The sequence below is a fragment of the Adiantum capillus-veneris genome, unplaced genomic scaffold (genome assembly GCF_014529385.1).
Source record: "Adiantum capillus-veneris isolate H3 unplaced genomic scaffold, ASM1452938v2 Hic_scaffold_946, whole genome shotgun sequence".
Taxonomy (NCBI): Eukaryota; Viridiplantae; Streptophyta; class Polypodiopsida; order Polypodiales; family Pteridaceae; genus Adiantum; species Adiantum capillus-veneris.
In genome coordinates this window covers 2,956-21,202 of record NW_028221901.1, presented here as the reverse complement: position 1 = coordinate 21,202, position 18,247 = coordinate 2,956, and the positions used below count along the sequence as shown (strand labels likewise).

The 18,247-nt window shown below is 42.8% G+C and overlaps 1 protein-coding gene and 1 long non-coding RNA gene across 2 annotated transcripts; one reads left to right on the top strand and one right to left on the bottom strand.

Moving 5' to 3' along the window:
- Positions 1–814: 814 nt before the first annotated feature.
- On the bottom strand, positions 815–4,421 carry LOC147416460 (uncharacterized). The gene is made up of 4 exons (XM_086508340.1): positions 4,323–4,421; positions 4,013–4,144; positions 1,178–1,248; positions 815–938 (listed from the first exon to the last, which is right to left on the bottom strand). Exons 1-4 carry the CDS (start codon positions 4,419–4,421, stop codon positions 815–817), a joined length of 426 nt encoding a protein of 141 aa, XP_086364466.1.
- A 10,059-nt stretch (positions 4,422–14,480) lies between these two features.
- On the top strand, positions 14,481–16,226 carry LOC147416459 (uncharacterized). Its single transcript, XR_015187510.1, has 3 exons — positions 14,481–14,631; positions 14,704–14,845; positions 16,203–16,226. It is a non-coding gene; the product is annotated as an uncharacterized LOC147416459 (long non-coding RNA).
- The last annotated feature ends 2,021 nt before the right edge of the window (positions 16,227–18,247 follow it).

The window sequence follows — 18,247 nt, the reverse complement described above, 5'->3', positions numbered from 1 at the left end:
TGTGAATTCTTGTAAACAAAAAATATTTTAAAAATAAAATTTTCATTGAATCTCGTCTATAATTATAATATATGCCTCTCTTATGTCCAAATATTACTCATCGGTCTCACAAATAGAGAGGGGATACTACTGATTTGTGGTTGGTATCTTGAATTGATAATAAATTGTAGATGCAATGCTGCTACTAATAGTGTCTTGTTGTTGTTTCTCCAATGGCAAAAAGCACCCAATAATAATATAGAAGTGATTAGGATAGCAGGAGTGAATTTCATGTGTCTGTCAACCTCGTTTATCGCTATATATGTGAGGTATGCCGCCACGCAGGAGATACATATTTCTAGATTGTGAGCAAAGATGTCATGTTGCATGCTCCAATCTTTATACAATGTAGTAATTTCAAACCATGACCTAGCATATGGACGATAAGCTAGCTTCAAGTTGGCTACAGTTTGCTCCCTAGCTTATTGACACTTTGGAGTGTAATCTTCTAGGTCTTTAGAACTTCATACTAACACCTAGTATAGAGAAACGAGGACATATATAGTATGGCATCAATTATTTAGACACCTAGTATGGTATCAATTGTTTACAGCTGAAGTAAAGATGCACAAGGTGAATTCAATACTCTAATACACCACATGCATTCACTACTTGTGAATTCACTATTGTAATACATCCTATCCATTGGCTAGCAACCGTATGCAAAGAGTTGCGTGTGTAACTAATATGTACAGATGTTGATCGACATTGAGTGTATGGTTCTGAAAACGAGTTCCAAAGAAACCGAAGCAAAGGAAGTAGCACGAAAAATTCTTTAAAAACTAAATAGATAAAGCATGAATAAACTGCAACAGTAAATGAGGTGCTTTACTGACCTGCAATGTTGTACTGCTGCTTTTTGATTGTTCAATCTAGTACAGACCAATATTTGAGTCAAGCTACAAAAAAACAATGTGAATAGTTAAACATATCGTCTTGCAATGAAACGTCACAGACTGAAAGTGCAAAGCATATAGTGCACGTCATACAGAGGTGCCATACAAGAGTATGGTGGAGAGCTGGCACTGTGGTCTCTCCAAAAATTTATAAGAAACGGAAGCCATGCCCTGCCCCGTAGCGTTTATGTGTTGCGCCAAGCAAATGCATGCGCATGGAAAATTGGATGCAGATAACGGACCTTGTAGTGTTGTCCAACTGGAGTCGTGCTTGCGCAATTGGAACATTCAGTGTTGTGAATATATGTCCTCCCTGCCATACATAAAACACACAGATGTAGCTTAATGTTCTATGTCCTGTGATCAGTATTACCTTATCTCTCTCTCTCTCTCTCTCTCTCTCTCTCTCTCTCTTTCTCTTTCTCTTTGTGTGTGTGTGTCTTGTAAGCTACTTCGATCATCAATTATATCTTCTTACCTCATTGCTGACTAAGCCATGTTATGTATCGTGCTTCCTAACTTCACATGATAATAAGCATCTTGAGGTCAACATCCTCATAGCAGAAGGCACCATATTTAGTCCGCTCATCAATAATCCAAACACACAGCTGGAGAACTACTATTACGTGACGCTCATGGACATTAGTACGAGTGCCGTTCCACTCGATATCATTCACCTTCAAAATAGAGCTAGAAAGTGGCAGGGACGTTGTCATATTTAGCAGTTTTATGAAGCTCGTACTACCTTGCATTCAGCTGCCTACTAGGCATAGTGGAAATCTATGACCAACTAGAATTTCTAAATGCCTAACCTTATACTACTCAACACATCAACTTGCGGTTCAATGCAACATGACGCCGAATTTGTCAGCCCATTTGACGTGTGCCATTTCCAAGGGGTTTCAATCAGGTCTCAATCAAGTAGCAATTCTCTTCAACACTGCTCAAAGGTGAGGGTGGAATGAGTGTGTTTTTGTGGCCATAGAGACGATATACTCAAGCTCGTCACCAACAACTGTAAAAGATCTATTGATTCTTTTGACAACGATCTCACTTTCAAGAGCAATAGATTTGTTTTTTGCATTGAGCGTCTGCTTCTGAACTTCCATGAGTCTCGTGCTTTGAGCAGTAGTGAGAAAAAATAAACTCTAAAGATCCAATAACCACTTTGCGCGTGCAGGGGGCGCAACAGCCATCCATTAGAAACTAATGCTTCTAGTCAAAAGAAGTAACTTGAAGGCTGTCAAGGTACAATTCCTCCAAAAGATGCAGAAGCCAGTGCTTACAACAGAGGGAGCTACTAGTAGTTCTGTTAATGATGCAATTGAGGTGGTGGCATGAAGCCTGCGTGAAATCTAGCCCTTTTTGCATACAACCAGATTCCATATGTTTAATTCGATCGATGTCGTCGCCACCACCCCACGTGGCCAACTCTTCTTCTCAAGTGCTAGCGGCCCTCTAATCCACAGTACCCCAAGCAACCCTTGGCAGACAACCCTCCTTGAATTTTTGCTGATGTAATGGATCTTAGGCCATGGTTACACGAGGCTTAGTTTCTAGTTATTTGCACTAGTTACTAAGTCTCGTTTCTGGTCACGTGGAAATAACTAAGCTTGTTTATACAACTATGTATGCCATAGCCAACTATGCAGATTATGGCATAGTTGCAAAACGCGAACGAGAATGATTTTAATGCGCGTCCGCCAAGTAGAGTTACTCCAGCTTTGCTTCAAAAGGGCCACCCAGAGCGAAGATTCCATAACGTGCTCACCACGTAGGGCATGCAAAATCGTGCAGCTTTATGGTTGCGCTCAAGTGTTATCAAATTCTATCGTGTCACCGGACAATCTATCCCCTGCAACGTCCAGCTGGCAATGCTACGGGTACTGGCAGCTCTCGTGTGACCACACAAACGTTCAGTGACATGGGGACCAACAACCTGACCAAAATCTTGTTTGGGGTTGATGCCCTCATGTCTAGGAGATAAGCAACCACTAACATTCCTGAATGAAAAAAGTTTCAGAGGAATGGGTTTTGGGCAAGTGCAAAGTATTTATAAAATCATAATTGGATCCCATGCCCTTGCTTACAACTCCTTGATCAAGAGCTTTGTGAATATTTGCATATACTTTGTCCCTATTTGCGTATATTTTTAATTTTCCAAGCATTCTTATGATTCCTCGCTCACAACTAACGTTCACATGAGACCCACATTCTCAACACAACCTATTGTATTTGACTGACAAGAAACAGTTCCATTGTTCACAAGCCATAGATAACCCAAAACCTCTGAAAATCACCCACAAGGAAAAACAAGACGATGTTGGCTTTGCTCGCACATGAGCTTTAATGGAACCATCAAATGTGGAACCTCCATGATCACATGAAAGCGAAGAGCCATGAAGAAAAGCCTACCTCGTTGACATTACAAGAGCATTCTTTAGTAACAGATATAGAGTATGTAGGCCAAGTTCCTCCCTATTCATTCCAATAGTGCAAGGTCGACAATGTCATTGTTTGCCCCATCGGCATATTGGAATCGGGCTTCTTTTGCGGTGAAGCCTCATTACCTAATTATTGTAAGCCTACTAGCGCCTTCCCCACGTAGCGATCATAGCAGCTTTGTGTGCAACAAGACCCAGTGGCCAGCTGAACAGTATGTCCAGCTTCAACTACCTTACTCAGCTAGTTTTTGTTTCTGTGGGCGCAACTAGTTATGGTCAGCATTATGCCGCTCCAAGTATAGCTTATACAGATTCAACAACCCTGTGCCATCGGCTATCCTTCAATGTTCATGGAAATGATATGCAGTAGGTAGTGCTCATCATGTCGGCAAGAATCCGAAGTACCTTCCAGCTTGATGATCTGCGAAATATAGCCAGGGTTTGCAAGGTCTCCAGTACTCTTAAGATTCACACCAATTCTTGTCTGCGATGTTTGACCATGGAGCAGCAAGCCGGGCAGAATCGGGAGATATTTCGTGCGATCAAGCCATTGCAGAGGCCCGAACTCAGATGAAAGCAGTAGGGTCTCTCTCTCTCTCTCTCTCTCTCTCTCTCTCTCTCAAAGAGTAGAACCTGCTGCTTCTGGGGAGCCTGCGAACTGGAATTGGCTGTCCGAGCTGCTTGTGGGGAACCTGCGAATTGCCTGCGAACTCCTGCACGTCTTTGTCTCCAAACTGCTTCTGGAGAGCCTGCGAAGCTGCTGTACTTGTTTCACGACGACGTTTTTATTATTAATTAAGCGGGCTTTTTTTAGCTTTTTTTGCTAGCGTGAAAAGCTGCCACGTGGTGGCTTGTGCAATCAAATAGGGGGAAGAGAGCCTTTGGCTCACCAAGTAAAAATTCTAGAGTGATCCCTACACTTCCTTAGCCTTTAAGCACTCACAGCTTGAGAATCACTACACACATGCATCATTGATGGCCATGCACTTGCACTGTGCCATCTGCCACCACCCATCATCTCAAGGAGGATGCTTTGCTCCATTTTCAAGAGAAGGAGTTTATTGGCCGTATAAGAGCACAAAATAACCCTTTCTAAAGGATCCAAGGGACACCATTGCATTATCATGAGATGCATGTATGGAGACAAGCTTTCTCAATCATGTCAATAAGGAAATTTTTAAAAAAGATTTTTTTTCTCCAAATTACAGTAATGTTTAAATAGATTAACTTAATCTTAAGAGAGAGAGAGAGAGAGAGAGAGAGAGAGAGAGAGAGAGAGCACGTTAACATCTACCAAAGCACAATGTGATTATGAGACAAAAGCTAGTACATCTGATCATGTCTCCCTCAATCATGGATCGAAAAAATGTGCAAAAATGAGCTATAGAGTGTGTATAAAATGAATCACTGGTTCCATGCATATCTAGCTCTATGATGCTATGCAATGTGGAAATACGCTACTTCCACCCACTGGATATATGAAGGAATAATACGGATTGCATCAGTGATGGTGGGGAGAGGATCTCTTGTAGAACCTCAACGAAAGCTCCCTTTGGTGTGGGTACTCCATCATTTGCCTTAGCGGTCCAAACTCCATCGTGAACAAGCAATGATATCTCCCTTTGATCTCCTAGTATGCCATGCATCTACATACAAAGTGCTCCTTTGACTCATTCTCTAGGTTGCATAGTCTGCATATCCTCTCCTCTTGTGTCATCCCAATTGCTCTCCCGAGCTTCAATCTCTGGTGTGTGATTAGGCTATAAGATGCCTAATAATACATCTCATAGCATGTGACATAAAGTTATCCATGTATAACAACCTCTTCACCAACCCATACTCTATGAGATGCAAGAGGTCATCACGATAGTGTTGCATCTTAGTAGGTATAAATCCATGTCCTCTGGATGTATAATTGGTGTAGGTCGTGCCTCATTACTATGTTCCTATCCATGTTGGATAGCCTGCAAAAACCAACATGAAAGTCAATAACTTTAAAGGTTAATGAGTATTGTTTACTGCTTTTGAAGTGGGTTGACGATGTGCTAAGGGAATTTGGGTGGAAAATGCTGGTTCCAAAGTTGTTTTCTATTTTCAAGGTAGATAGCAATGCACGATAAAATAATTATGTAGCTCCAAGTTGAAAGTACAAAAATTCTGAAGCATTTTTTTCATGAGAGGAAAGCAAATTTGCAATCAACACTGCTAAAGTGCAGATCGGAACTAGACCACTTGAGCTCCGAGTCAATGTAGGTTTGCCTCAACTTTATCTTTGAGCAAGCTCCCGCAAATGACACATCAAAAATCATGGGTCTTCTGAGTAATCCATGAATTAATTGTAAAAAAATTTCAAAGCTTAAAGTTCTCCTCCACAAATAAAGCATCTAATCAAAAATTTTAGTGCTTCTTGGTTTTCTACTCTCTTTGCATAAGCTATGGGTGTCTACCTTGTGCCCAAGCATGCCACAACCACTCGATGCTTTACCACATCCTCATGAAACACAGAAAGTCCATGAAGAGCTTCTTGTTCGGGATGCCATCGTCTACTAGTAGATGGCAAGGTAGCCGTGGGGTGTTTTCAACAGTGTGAGTTAAAGGACTCTTCTTAATGAAGGTGGCGAGTGATGAAAGAGGAAAAGGGGGACTTGACAAGGAACAACAAGCCATGAGGAAAGGAGATGAGAGGGGAATCTTAATGAAATCCTCGAAAGAATCCATTTTCTCAAGAAGTTGAGCAGATAGGCAATAGGACCAATGCTTGTTATTATTATAATGTAGGGAATCTACATGAGGTCCTCCTCGAAGCAAAGAATTGCCTTGCTCTTGATGTTGCTGGTCATAGCGCTTAACATGCCTCGTGATTATTTGACACACCCCTTGTCAAGTGAGATCAATGGTCCCCATTAATTGGGGGCGACGGGATTGGTTTTGCGTCATTGATGGAAATCCCCAAGTGATCACAATTAAAGTGATCCCCATGTGAACTCAATGTGAACATCAAGTGATCGTGAAGTGATCCTCGTGTGAATCCCAACTAGTATGTGATCGCCTTGTGAACCAACCTATTCAAAAGTGATCACTGCGTGATCCCAACCAAACCATCCCAAAGTGACCTCCAAGTGAACACCATGTGATCCCCACCCCGTCATTTTTACCATATTATTTCACGTTCGCACCTCCATTTCAAGTGATGTGCGATAGCTTAACGAGAGAGTCGTAGCCTCTGGTGTGGTAGGTAGTGGGCTCAAGGAGCGGGGGCACAAACCGGCTTGAATCTTTTTATTCTTGAGAATAAGTGGATGGTCCACATCATCCAAAAATCGTGGACCGTCGATCCCACCTGAAAAGGGGGGTGTCAAATAGTCATGAGGCTTAACAGGATGCCAATGCATAGCAGCAATGCCGTGGGTAGAGCAGGCTGGTAGACGACAGGATGGGCACCGATAGTGTGACTACATACCTCCGATCGACCGATGGAAAATTGACATATCTTGAATATTTTAGCATAAAACTATCAGTTTGAACCTTTCCCATCGAGTGGAGCAGGTTGTGTCGACTTGAGGTGCTTGGTCTCAAAATTCTAGCTAAAGGGACCTTGCCAATTCTAACTATAGCAAACCAGTAATGTTTGGCATTCTTGCTATGCAACAGGGATTGCTTCTACTTTTGATGGTTTCCTTGCATGTGCTCAAGAGACTCCGACCCACGAAGTCCGACCAACTTGCCCTTCATCAGTTGGACCTCGCCGGTCGGGTGCATGTGCGCTCCAGAAGAGAGAAAAGCTGATGCATCGATTTATATCCGATATGGTGACGTGCGCGTTTGTGGGACATGTTTTTGATTGGTTGTCGGCGGTAAGGGCTGGAGTTGGCATCAAACAGACTTTGCTATCTTTTCTTATATGAATTGAACATGAGTCGAGGTAGCCCGATGCCATTGATAGTCAGAGACGGAGATTGATCCCTGCCATGAAGGTTTTTTTGTTCCCAGAGTTTCATAAAAAAGGATTCAAAAACCTGGCGAGGAATCTCAAATCTCATAGACATTTCTCCTAGAGTATATATGCGGGTAAGATTTTGGAAAATGTCGCTTTAGAGGGCATATTAGCGAGATGCCGTGTAGTTGGATGAGTGGACAAAATTCATTATGAGCCTAGGTAGCCATGCACACGGAATCCTAAAAAAAAGAATTTATTTAGGCATGTTCCTATAACTTTGAGAAATGATTTTATTAGAGAAAATCTCGGCAGATACTGGCTTTGGGATTGAAAAGAGAAGGACGTTGTGGCAGGTAACAAAGGGAGGCGACATGGGAATCTACCTTCCGAAGGGGATGTGACGTGGACACGTGGCAAGCGAAGTCTACACCTCGGAAGGCTGGGTAACCAGGGCTGCGTCTTTAGGGGCAAGCCAGCAACAACAACACATGGAGCTGGCGAGTTAGCCTGCTAGGTGGCACAACATGGTCCTTGGCTCACGGTAGTGTATGCTTAACACATCCCAGGATCTGGGGTCGAGGATTTTGCTCATGGAAAGGCTTGAAGAACTGAACTAGAGTTCTGGTGGAATCTGCGAAGATTCTACATTGAAAATTAGAAACCAATAAGTTGGTCTAATTTTGAGCAATTTCCAGCAAAATTAATTTGTAGGGAATTAGGAAAGGACACGTAAGCAAAATTCCAAGAACATTCCGTCTCTAAATTGAGGGGCCGATTCATGTCCTTGCAGGGCACGAGATGATGAGCAGGCTTCACTTCACCAGGCTCCCTTGTAGAACCTCAACGAAAGCTCCCTTTGGTGTGGGTACTCCATCATTTGCCTTAGCGGTCCAAACTCCATCGTGAACTTTGATCTCCTAGTATGCCATGCATCTACATACAAAGTGCTACTTTGACTTATTCTCTAGGTTGCATAGTCTGCATATCCTCTCCTCTTGTGTCATCCCCAATTGCTCTCCCGAGCTTCAATCTCTGGTGTGTGATTAGGCTATAAGATGCCTAATAATACATCTCATAGCATGTGACATAAAGTTATCCATGTATAACAACCTCTTCACCAACCCATACTCTATGAGATGCAAGAGGTCATCACGATAGTGTTGCATCTTAGTAGGTATAAATCCATGTCCTCTGGATGTATAATTGGTGTAGGTCGTGCCTCATTACTATGTTCCTATCCATGTTGGATAGCCTGCAAAAACCAACATGAAAGTCAATAACTTTAAAGGTTAATGAGTATTGTTTACTGCTTTTGAAGTGGGTTGACGATGTGCTAAGGGAATTTGGGTGGAAAATGCTGGTTCCAAAGTTGTTTTCTATTTTCAAGGTAGATAGCAATGCACGATAAAATAATTATGTAGCTCCAAGTTGAAAGTACAAAAATTCTGAAGCATTTTTTTCATGAGAGGAAAGCAAATTTGCAATCAACACTGCTAAAGTGCAGATCGGAACTAGACCACTTGAGCTCCGAGTCAATGTAGGTTTGCCTCAACTTTATCTTTGAGCAAGCTCCCGCAAATGACACATCAAAAATCATGGGTCTTCTGAGTAATCCATGAATTAATTGTAAAAAAATTTCAAAGCTTAAAGTTCTCCTCCACAAATAAAGCATCTAATCAAAAATTTTAGTGCTTCTTGGTTTTCTACTCTCTTTGCATAAGCTATGGGTGTCTACCTTGTGCCCAAGCATGCCACAACCACTCGATGCTTTACCACATCCTCATGAAACACAGAAAGTCCATGAAGAGCTTCTTGTTCGGGATGCCATCGTCTACTAGTAGATGGCAAGGTAGCCGTGGGGTGTTTTCAACAGTGTGAGTTAAAGGACTCTTCTTAATGAAGGTGGCGAGTGATGAAAGAGGAAAAGGGGGACTTGACAAGGAACAACAAGCCATGAGGAAAGGAGATGAGAGGGGAATCTTAATGAAATCCTCGAAAGAATCCATTTTCTCAAGAAGTTGAGCAGATAGGCAATAGGACCAATGCTTGTTATTATTATAATGTAGGGAATCTACATGAGGTCCTCCTCGAAGCAAAGAATTGCCTTGCTCTTGATGTTGCTGGTCATAGCGCTTAACATGCCTCGTGATTATTTGACACACCCCTTGTCAAGTGAGATCAATGGTCCCCATTAATTGGGGGCGACGGGATTGGTTTTGCGTCATTGATGGAAATCCCCAAGTGATCACAATTAAAGTGATCCCCATGTGAACTCAATGTGAACATCAAGTGATCGTGAAGTGATCCTCGTGTGAATCCCAACTAGTATGTGATCGCCTTGTGAACCAACCTATTCAAAAGTGATCACTGCGTGATCCCAACCAAACCATCCCAAAGTGACCTCCAAGTGAACACCATGTGATCCCCACCCCGTCATTTTTACCATATTATTTCACGTTCGCACCTCCATTTCAAGTGATGTGCGATAGCTTAACGAGAGAGTCGTAGCCTCTGGTGTGGTAGGTAGTGGGCTCAAGGAGCGGGGGCACAAACCGGCTTGAATCTTTTTATTCTTGAGAATAAGTGGATGGTCCACATCATCCAAAAATCGTGGACCGTCGATCCCACTTGAAAAGGGGGGTGTCAAATAGTCATGAGGCTTAACAGGATGCCAATGCATAGCAGCAATGCCGTGGGTAGAGCAGGCTGGTAGACGACAGGATGGGCACCGATAGTGTGACTACATACCTCCGATCGACCGATGGAAAATTGACATATCTTGAATATTTTAGCATAAAACTATCAGTTTGAACCTTTCCCATCGAGTGGAGCAGGTTGTGTCGACTTGAGGTGCTTGGTCTCAAAATTCTAGCTAAAGGGACCTTGCCAATTCTAACTATAGCAAACCAGTAATGTTTGGCATTCTTGCTATGCAACAGGGATTGCTTCTACTTTTGATGGTTTCCTTGCATGTGCTCAAGAGACTCCGACCCACGAAGTCCGACCAACTTGCCCTTCATCAGTTGGACCTCGCCGGTCGGGTGCATGTGCGCTCCAGAAGAGAGAAAAGCTGATGCATCGATTTATATCCGATATGGTGACGTGCGCGTTTGTGGGACATGTTTTTGATTGGTTGTCGGCGGTAAGGGCTGGAGTTGGCATCAAACAGACTTTGCTATCTTTTCTTATATGAATTGAACATGAGTCGAGGTAGCCCGATGCCATTGATAGTCAGAGACGGAGATTGATCCCTGCCATGAAGGTTTTTTGGTTCCCAGAGTTTCATAAAAAAGGATTCAAAAACCTGGCGAGGAATCTCAAATCTCATAGACATTTCTCCTAGAGTATATATGCGGGTAAGATTTTGGAAAATGTCGCTTTAGAGGGCATATTAGCGAGATGCCGTGTAGTTGGATGAGTGGACAAAATTCATTATGAGCCTAGGTAGCCATGCACACGGAATCTTAAAAAAAAGAATTTATTTAGGCATGTTCCTATAACTTTGAGAAATGATTTTATTAGAGAAAATCTCGGCAGATACTGGCTTTGGGATTGAAAAGAGAAGGACGTTGTGGCAGGTAACAAAGGGAGGCGACATGGGAATCTACCTTCCGAAGGGGATGTGACGTGGACACGTGGCAAGCGAAGTCTACACCTCGGAAGGCTGGGTAACCAGGGCTGCGTCTTTAGGGGCAAGCCAGCAACAACAACACATGGAGCTGGCGAGTTAGCCTGCTAGGTGGCACAACATGGTCCTTGGCTCACGGTAGTGTATGCTTAACACATCCCAGGATCTGGGGTCGAGGATTTTGCTCATGGAAAGGCTTGAAGAACTGAACTAGAGTTCTGGTGGAATCTGCGAAGATTCTACATTGAAAATTAGAAACCAATAAGTTGGTCTAATTTTGAGCAATTTCCAGCAAAATTAATTTGTAGGGAATTAGGAAAGGACACGTAAGCAAAATTCCAAGAACATTCCGTCTCTAAATTGAGGGGCCGGTTCATGTCCTTGCAGGGCACGAGATGATGAGCAGGCTTCACTTCACCAGGCTCCCTTGTAGAACCTCAACGAAAGCTCCCTTTGGTGTGGGTACTCCATCATTTGCCTTAGCGGTCCAAACTCCATCGTGAACTTTGATCTCCTAGTATGGCATGCATCTACATACAAAGTGCTACTTTGACTTATTCTCTAGGTTGCATAGTCTGCATATCCTCTCCTCTTGTGTCATCCCCAATTGCTCTCCCGAGCTTCAATCTCTGGTGTGTGATTAGGCTATAAGATGCCTAATAATACATCTCATAGCATGTGACATAAAGTTATCCATGTATAACAACCTCTTCACCAACCCATACTCTATGAGATGCAAGAGGTCATCACGATAGTGTTGCATCTTAGTAGGTATAAATCCATGTCCTCTGGATGTATAATTGGTGTAGGTCGTGCCTCATTACTATGTTCCTATCCATGTTGGATAGCCTGCAAAAACCAACATGAAAGTCAATAACTTTAAAGGTTAATGAGTATTGTTTACTGCTTTTGAAGTGGGTTGACGATGTGCTAAGGGAATTTGGGTGGAAAATGCTGGTTCCAAAGTTGTTTTCTATTTTCAAGGTAGATAGCAATGCACGATAAAATAATTATGTAGCTCCAAGTTGAAAGTACAAAAATTCTGAAGCATTTTTTTCATGAGAGGAAAGCAAATTTGCAATCAACACTGCTAAAGTGCAGATCGGAACTAGACCACTTGAGCTCCGAGTCAATGTAGGTTTGCCTCAACTTTATCTTTGAGCAAGATCCCGCAAATGACACATCAAAAATCATGGGTCTTCTGAGTAATCCATGAATTAATTGTAAAAAAATTTCAAAGCTTAAAGTTCTCCTCCACAAATAAAGCATCTAATCAAAAATTTTAGTGCTTCTTGGTTTTCTACTCTTTTTGGATAAGCTATGGGTGTCTACCTTGTGCCCAAGCATGCCACAACCACTCGATGCTTTACCACATCCTCATGAAACACATAAAGTCCATGAAGAGCTTCTTGTTCGGGATGCCATCGTCTACTAGTAGATGGCAAGGTAGCCGTGGGGTGTTTTCAACAGTGTGAGTTGAAGGACTCTTCTTAGTGAAGGTGGTGAGTGATGAAAGAGGAAAAGGGGGACTTGACAAGGAACAACAAGCCATGAGGAAAGGAGATGAGAGGGGAATCTTAATGAAATCCTCGAAAGAATCCATTTTCTCAAGAAGTTGAGCAGATAGGCAATAGGACCAATGCTTGTTATTATTATAATGTAGGGAATCTACATGAGGTCCTCCTCGAAGCAAAGAATTGCCTTGCTCTTGATGTTGCTGGTCATGGCGCTTAACATGCCTCGTGATTATTTGACACACCCCTTGTCAAGTGAGATCAATGGTCCCCATTAATTGGGGGCGACGGGATTGGTTTTGCGTCATTGATGGAAATCCCCAAGTGATCACAATTAAAGTGATCCCCATGTGAACTCAATGTGAACATCAAGTGATCGTGAAGTGATCATCGTGTGAATCCCAACTAGTATGTGATCACCTTGTGAACCAACCTATTCAAAAGTGATCACTACGTGATCCCAACCAAACCATCCCAAAGTGACCTCCATGTGAACACCATGTGATCCCCACCCCGTCATTTTTACCATATTATTTCACGTTCGCACCTCCATTTCAAGTGATGTGCGATAGCTTAACGAGAGAGTCGTAGCCTCTGGTGTGGTAGGTGGTGGGCTCAAGGAGCGGGGGCACAAACCGGCTTGAATCTTTTTATTCTTGAGAATAAGTGGATGGTCCACATCATCCAAAAATCGTGGACCGTCGATCCCACCTGAAAAGGGGGGTGTCAAATAGTCATGAGGCTTAACAGGATGCCAATGCATAGCAGCAATGCCGTGGGTAGAGCAGGCTGGTAGACGACAGGATGGGCACCGATAGTGTGACTACATACCTCCGATCGACCGATGGAAAATTGACATATCTTGAATATTTTAGCATAAAACTATCAGTTTGAACCTTTCCCATCGAGTGGAGCAGGTTGTGTCGACTTGAGGTGCTTGGTCTCAAAATTCTAGCTAAAGGGACCTTGCCAATTCTAACTATAGCAAACCAGTAATGCTTGGCATTCTTGCTACGCAACATGGATTGCTTCTACTTTTGATGGTTTCCTTGCATGTGCTCAAGAGACTCCGACCCACGAAGTCCGACCAACTTGCCCTTCATCAGTTGGACCTCGCCGGTCGGGTGCATGTGCGCTCCAGAAGAGAGAAAAGCTGATGCATCGATTTATATCCGATATGGTGACGTGCGCGTTTGTGGGACATGTTTTTGATTGGTTGTCGGCGGTAAGGGCTGGAGTTGGCATCAAACAGACTTTGCTATCTTTTCTTATATGAATTGAACATGAGTCGAGGTAGCCCGATGCCATTGATAGTCAGAGACGGAGATTGATCCCTGCCATGAAGGTTTTTTGGTTCCCAGAGTTCATAAAAAAGGATTCAAAAACCTGGCGAGGAATCTCAAATCTCATAGACATTTCTCCTAGAGTATGTATGCGGGTAAGATTTCGGAAAATGTCGCTTTAGAGGGTATATTAGCGAGATGCCGTGTAGTTGGATGAGTGGACAAAATTCATTATGAGCCTAAGTAGCCATGCACACGGAATCCTAAAAAAAAGAATTTATTTAGGCATGTTCCTATAACTTTGAGAAATGATTTTATCAGAGAAAATCTCGGCAGATACTGGCTTTGGGATTGAAAAGAGAAGGACGTTGTGGCAGGTAACAAAGGGAGGCGACACGGGAGTCTACCTTCCGAAGGGGATGTGACGTGGACAGGTGGCAAGCGAAGTCTACACCTCGCAAGGCAGGGTAGCCAGGGCTGCGTCTTTAGGGGCAAGCCAGCAACAACAACACATGGAGCTGGCGAGTTAGCCTGCTAGGTGGCACAACATGGTCCTTGGCTCACGGGAGTGTATACTTAACACATCCCATGATCTGGGGTCGAGGATTTTGCTCATGGAAAGGCTTGAAGAACTGAACTAGAGTTCTGGTGGAATCTGCGAAGATTCTACATTGAAAATTAGAAACCAATAAGTTGGTCTAATTTTGAGCAATTTCCAGCAAAATCAATTTGTAGCGAATTAGGAAAGGACACGTAAGCAAAATTCCAAGAACATTCCGTCTCTAAATTGAGGGGCCGGTTCACGTCCTTGCAGGGCACGAGATGATGAGCAGGCTTCACTTCACCAGGCGCTTCACTTCACCAGGTCGTGGCAAGCGGAACTGGCTCAGGTTCGGATGTTTCACAACTGACGCTTATTTAGCTTTGTGTTCAATTTACCGATTCAGGTTCAATGAACTCAGGCATCTGTCCGAAAGAAAGAAAAACCCATCTGTCCGAGAAAGACGAAACAGATCAGAAAGAGGAAAAGACTTGCCAGAGAAATTAGAAAAGGTGCTGGTGAACGAAAAAAAATTCCAAGGAGAGGTCTTCAAAGTTATCGAGGTACAAGATTATCACAGACACACACACACACACACACAGAGAGAGAGAGAGAGAGAGAGAGAGAGAGAGAGAGAGAGAGAGAGAGAGAGAGAGAGAGAGAGAGAGAGAGAGAGATTGCATCAACGATGGTATCTGAAGAGACCGCCCTATGCGCCTTTGCATCAACGATGGTATCGGAAGAGACTTCCCTATGCTCCACTTGGGAGGTAGGGGCTTTCCTGAGAGAGAGAGAGAGAGAGAGAGAGAGAGAGAGAGAGAGAGAGAGACTCTGTTCTCTAGGGAGGCTTCAAGGGCTGGACAGTTTTCAAGCCAACTCTTGAATCAATACCAACCTCTCTACCAGAACCTCCCTACTTTCACCGGACAAAAGTTATGCAGGATGAGGATTGGAACGAATGGAATGATTTTTTGGTGAAGAACAGGGAGGCGTGGTGGAAGAAGGGCTTTCTCAATGTATATATTGAAGGAGATGTGTTTCATCCAGCTGACACCTCCGCTTGTGTGAAGTTTATGTGCTATGATTTGACAGATGAACGAATAGGATTTTGTTAACCATGTAAGTTTTTCTCTTATATTTTGGTTCTTGTGTTCGTGTTCTTGTTAAGCTGTTAAATGGCTGCTCTTTTTTATTGGTGGTACAGCACTCTCTTAACTCAGAAAGAAATTAGTTTTGTGCACTCTAGGGACAAGTAGAAACAGGATGGGCTAGAGCTAGTACTATCAATGGGAACATGGGTTGGCACTCCCGCTGTTTGCTATCTAGGCACAGTTGTATAGCAGGCATGGTGCGCTCCATCAAGGCAATTTTATCTGAACACTGAAGGGCTCAGCCCTCTGCGATAGTCTGAAAGAGTGCCTTCTCGAGAGCAAAGCATGGGGCATTAGCAAACTCTGCTATAATGTACTGATGGGCGGATGGTTTGCTGCAAATCAGTCTTGACAGCATGAGGATAAGGGTTTTCTTAGGATTCGTGGAGGAGGATCTGATAAATTATGGGGTTTCCTGGAGGATTTGGGAAGCCATCCATATGTTTGTCCTAAATGCGCACAAATTAGGGGGTTTCCGGTAACCATTCACCCTGCAAGACATGCTATTTTTTCTCTACTATCATTTCAAGATCCATACCTGGTGGGTGGGGTATTGCATTGTGAGAATGGAATATGTGTGAATTATAGGCAGCAGCAGCAAGCTAAGAGTCACTTGTGCGATAAAAGAAGCTACTTCACATTGGTTATAGCACATATTGGATTACAAATAGCACATATTGTTTATAGCTACTTCACATTGGTTATAGCACATATTGTTTGTTGATGTGTATTGTGCTTCATTCTAATTTCCAACTTTGTCTATGTGCAGGGGATGTTGGTGAGATTGGATTGATTACAAATAGGTGGAGATCAAAAGCACAAGCTAGATTACGTCTACATGTTTATTTTTTATGCTAAGTTATGTCAGTTTAAGATGCTCTTGTGTGGTTATTCTGGCTACATTAAGGCTTTGTTTAGGGAAAACGGTTCTGAGTTAGTACACAACCATCGTGAAGACTTTGTATTAGCCCTGAAGGCAATTTTGTTGTCTTTCCATGTGATGTGGAGAACACTAGTATATTGTAGGGAATGGTTGTTACAGAATATCGCCACCATAACTTAGTCAAGAGTTCTTTGTAAGCAAGAATTGCAGTTCTCTTCAATTAAAGTGTGTGTTGTGGAAGGTTGTGGAGGGTTCTATTGTTTGCAGAAACTGATTTTAGGAAATGCCAGTTGCTTTTGAATGTTCTTTTGGCATCTACGATTGTTGTGTTGTTTATTCAGCTGAGTGGTGGTACTTCTCCATGGAGCGACGCTACTAATCAAGGAGGTGGAAGCACTCATGGTTGTGGAGTTCGGGCTTTTGATAAAATGTTGCTGCTGTTGGTTTGTGCACACGTTGCGTGCGTGCGTGTGTGTGCAAAGTGAGTGTCATTGTCATTGTCCTCACAATAGCTTATATCCTACTATCGCATGTCGCAATTTTGCTTTGTTCTTTGCTTGTGATTACTATAGAGATTTTGCAACTTTGTTCAATGATGCAATTGTTGAAAGACTCTCTCTCTCTCTCTCTCTCTCTCTCTCTCTCCCTTGCAAAAAACACGCTTACGGTGAGGGTGTGCTCCTTGTTGCCCTCATGAAAGAACAAAGAACACTTGAGGAGCTTTTTTAAAGGGTGTCTTCACTATCGATTTGAGAGATCACAAGGGGGTAGTTTGAGAGGAGTAGTTGGATCACGGGTCTAAAAAGATTCTATAGAATCTTACAAAGATCTCTTACATGAATAAAGTAACATTACTAATTTTGAAATCACATGGCTATCAATAAAACAATGCAACGTGTATTACGAGGTATCTAACTCAATACGGTTTTGGGGATTAGTGGACCTACATTGCTAAGTGGAGGTTAGGGGGGTGTACCATTTTTGTTTTTTGATGAAAAATTGAACTACACTACTATGGGGTCATTACTTTCTACGCTGCGTAGTATGTCTTGGTGTTTGTAATTCACTGTGCTAGGCTCTACACCACCAAGGAAGTGTTTGGGGGACTATACTATGTGTAGCACTATAGTCTACTCCCCTTGGTGTAGATCTTGGGGGGGACTTTGCCTTGGCTTATGCCTAAACACACAAAGTGGTCTCCAAAGGGGTGTGATTGGCTAGACTGGTTCGATTGATGTCGAGTACCTACCATAAGCTGGTATTTGGACCCCTTTCAAAGCTTGGGACATCAAGAGGATTGAAGCAACTCTCATAAACACTATGTCAAGGTATGTTGTAAGATAAAAAACGTGAGAAAGCATGCGAAACGACTCTTAAGTATAGAGAGACAAAAAACGGTGGGACGTTGAATATCCTTAAAGTAGATAGGGATATATGGGGAGGTTAAGGGGTCATTTATGTAAAAAAGGGTGGGACATCAAACGCGTTTCGCTCATAATGAGCTCATCAGTGGTGTGGGTTTAGATACAAATGGAGGGGGTGAGCGAGGTTTTATAGAGGGGTAATTTGAGGTGGGATGTCTTTTTTGGGGGAAAAAGGGAAGTTAATGGCAATGTACTCAAGTACATAGAGAAAGGGTAAGGGCAGAAGGTGGTACTTGTTTTAATGGTGAAAGGTAGACAAGTTGTACTACAAAAAAGAGTTTAATTTCTTGGAGAGAATGGTGAGGGTGTGATTAGATGCCAAAAATTAAAAAGGGGGTGTGTGGGGGTGTGATTTGATGCCAAAAATTGTAGGGGGGAGAATTTCTTTACATTTAAGCGAGCAAGCAAACTGTGTATTTGGTAAGCGAGGCTTTGCAAAAAGGGAGGAAGACAAGGGATCATTGGATATGAGTTAATGAGGGTATGCCAAAACTTTGGGGAGAATAG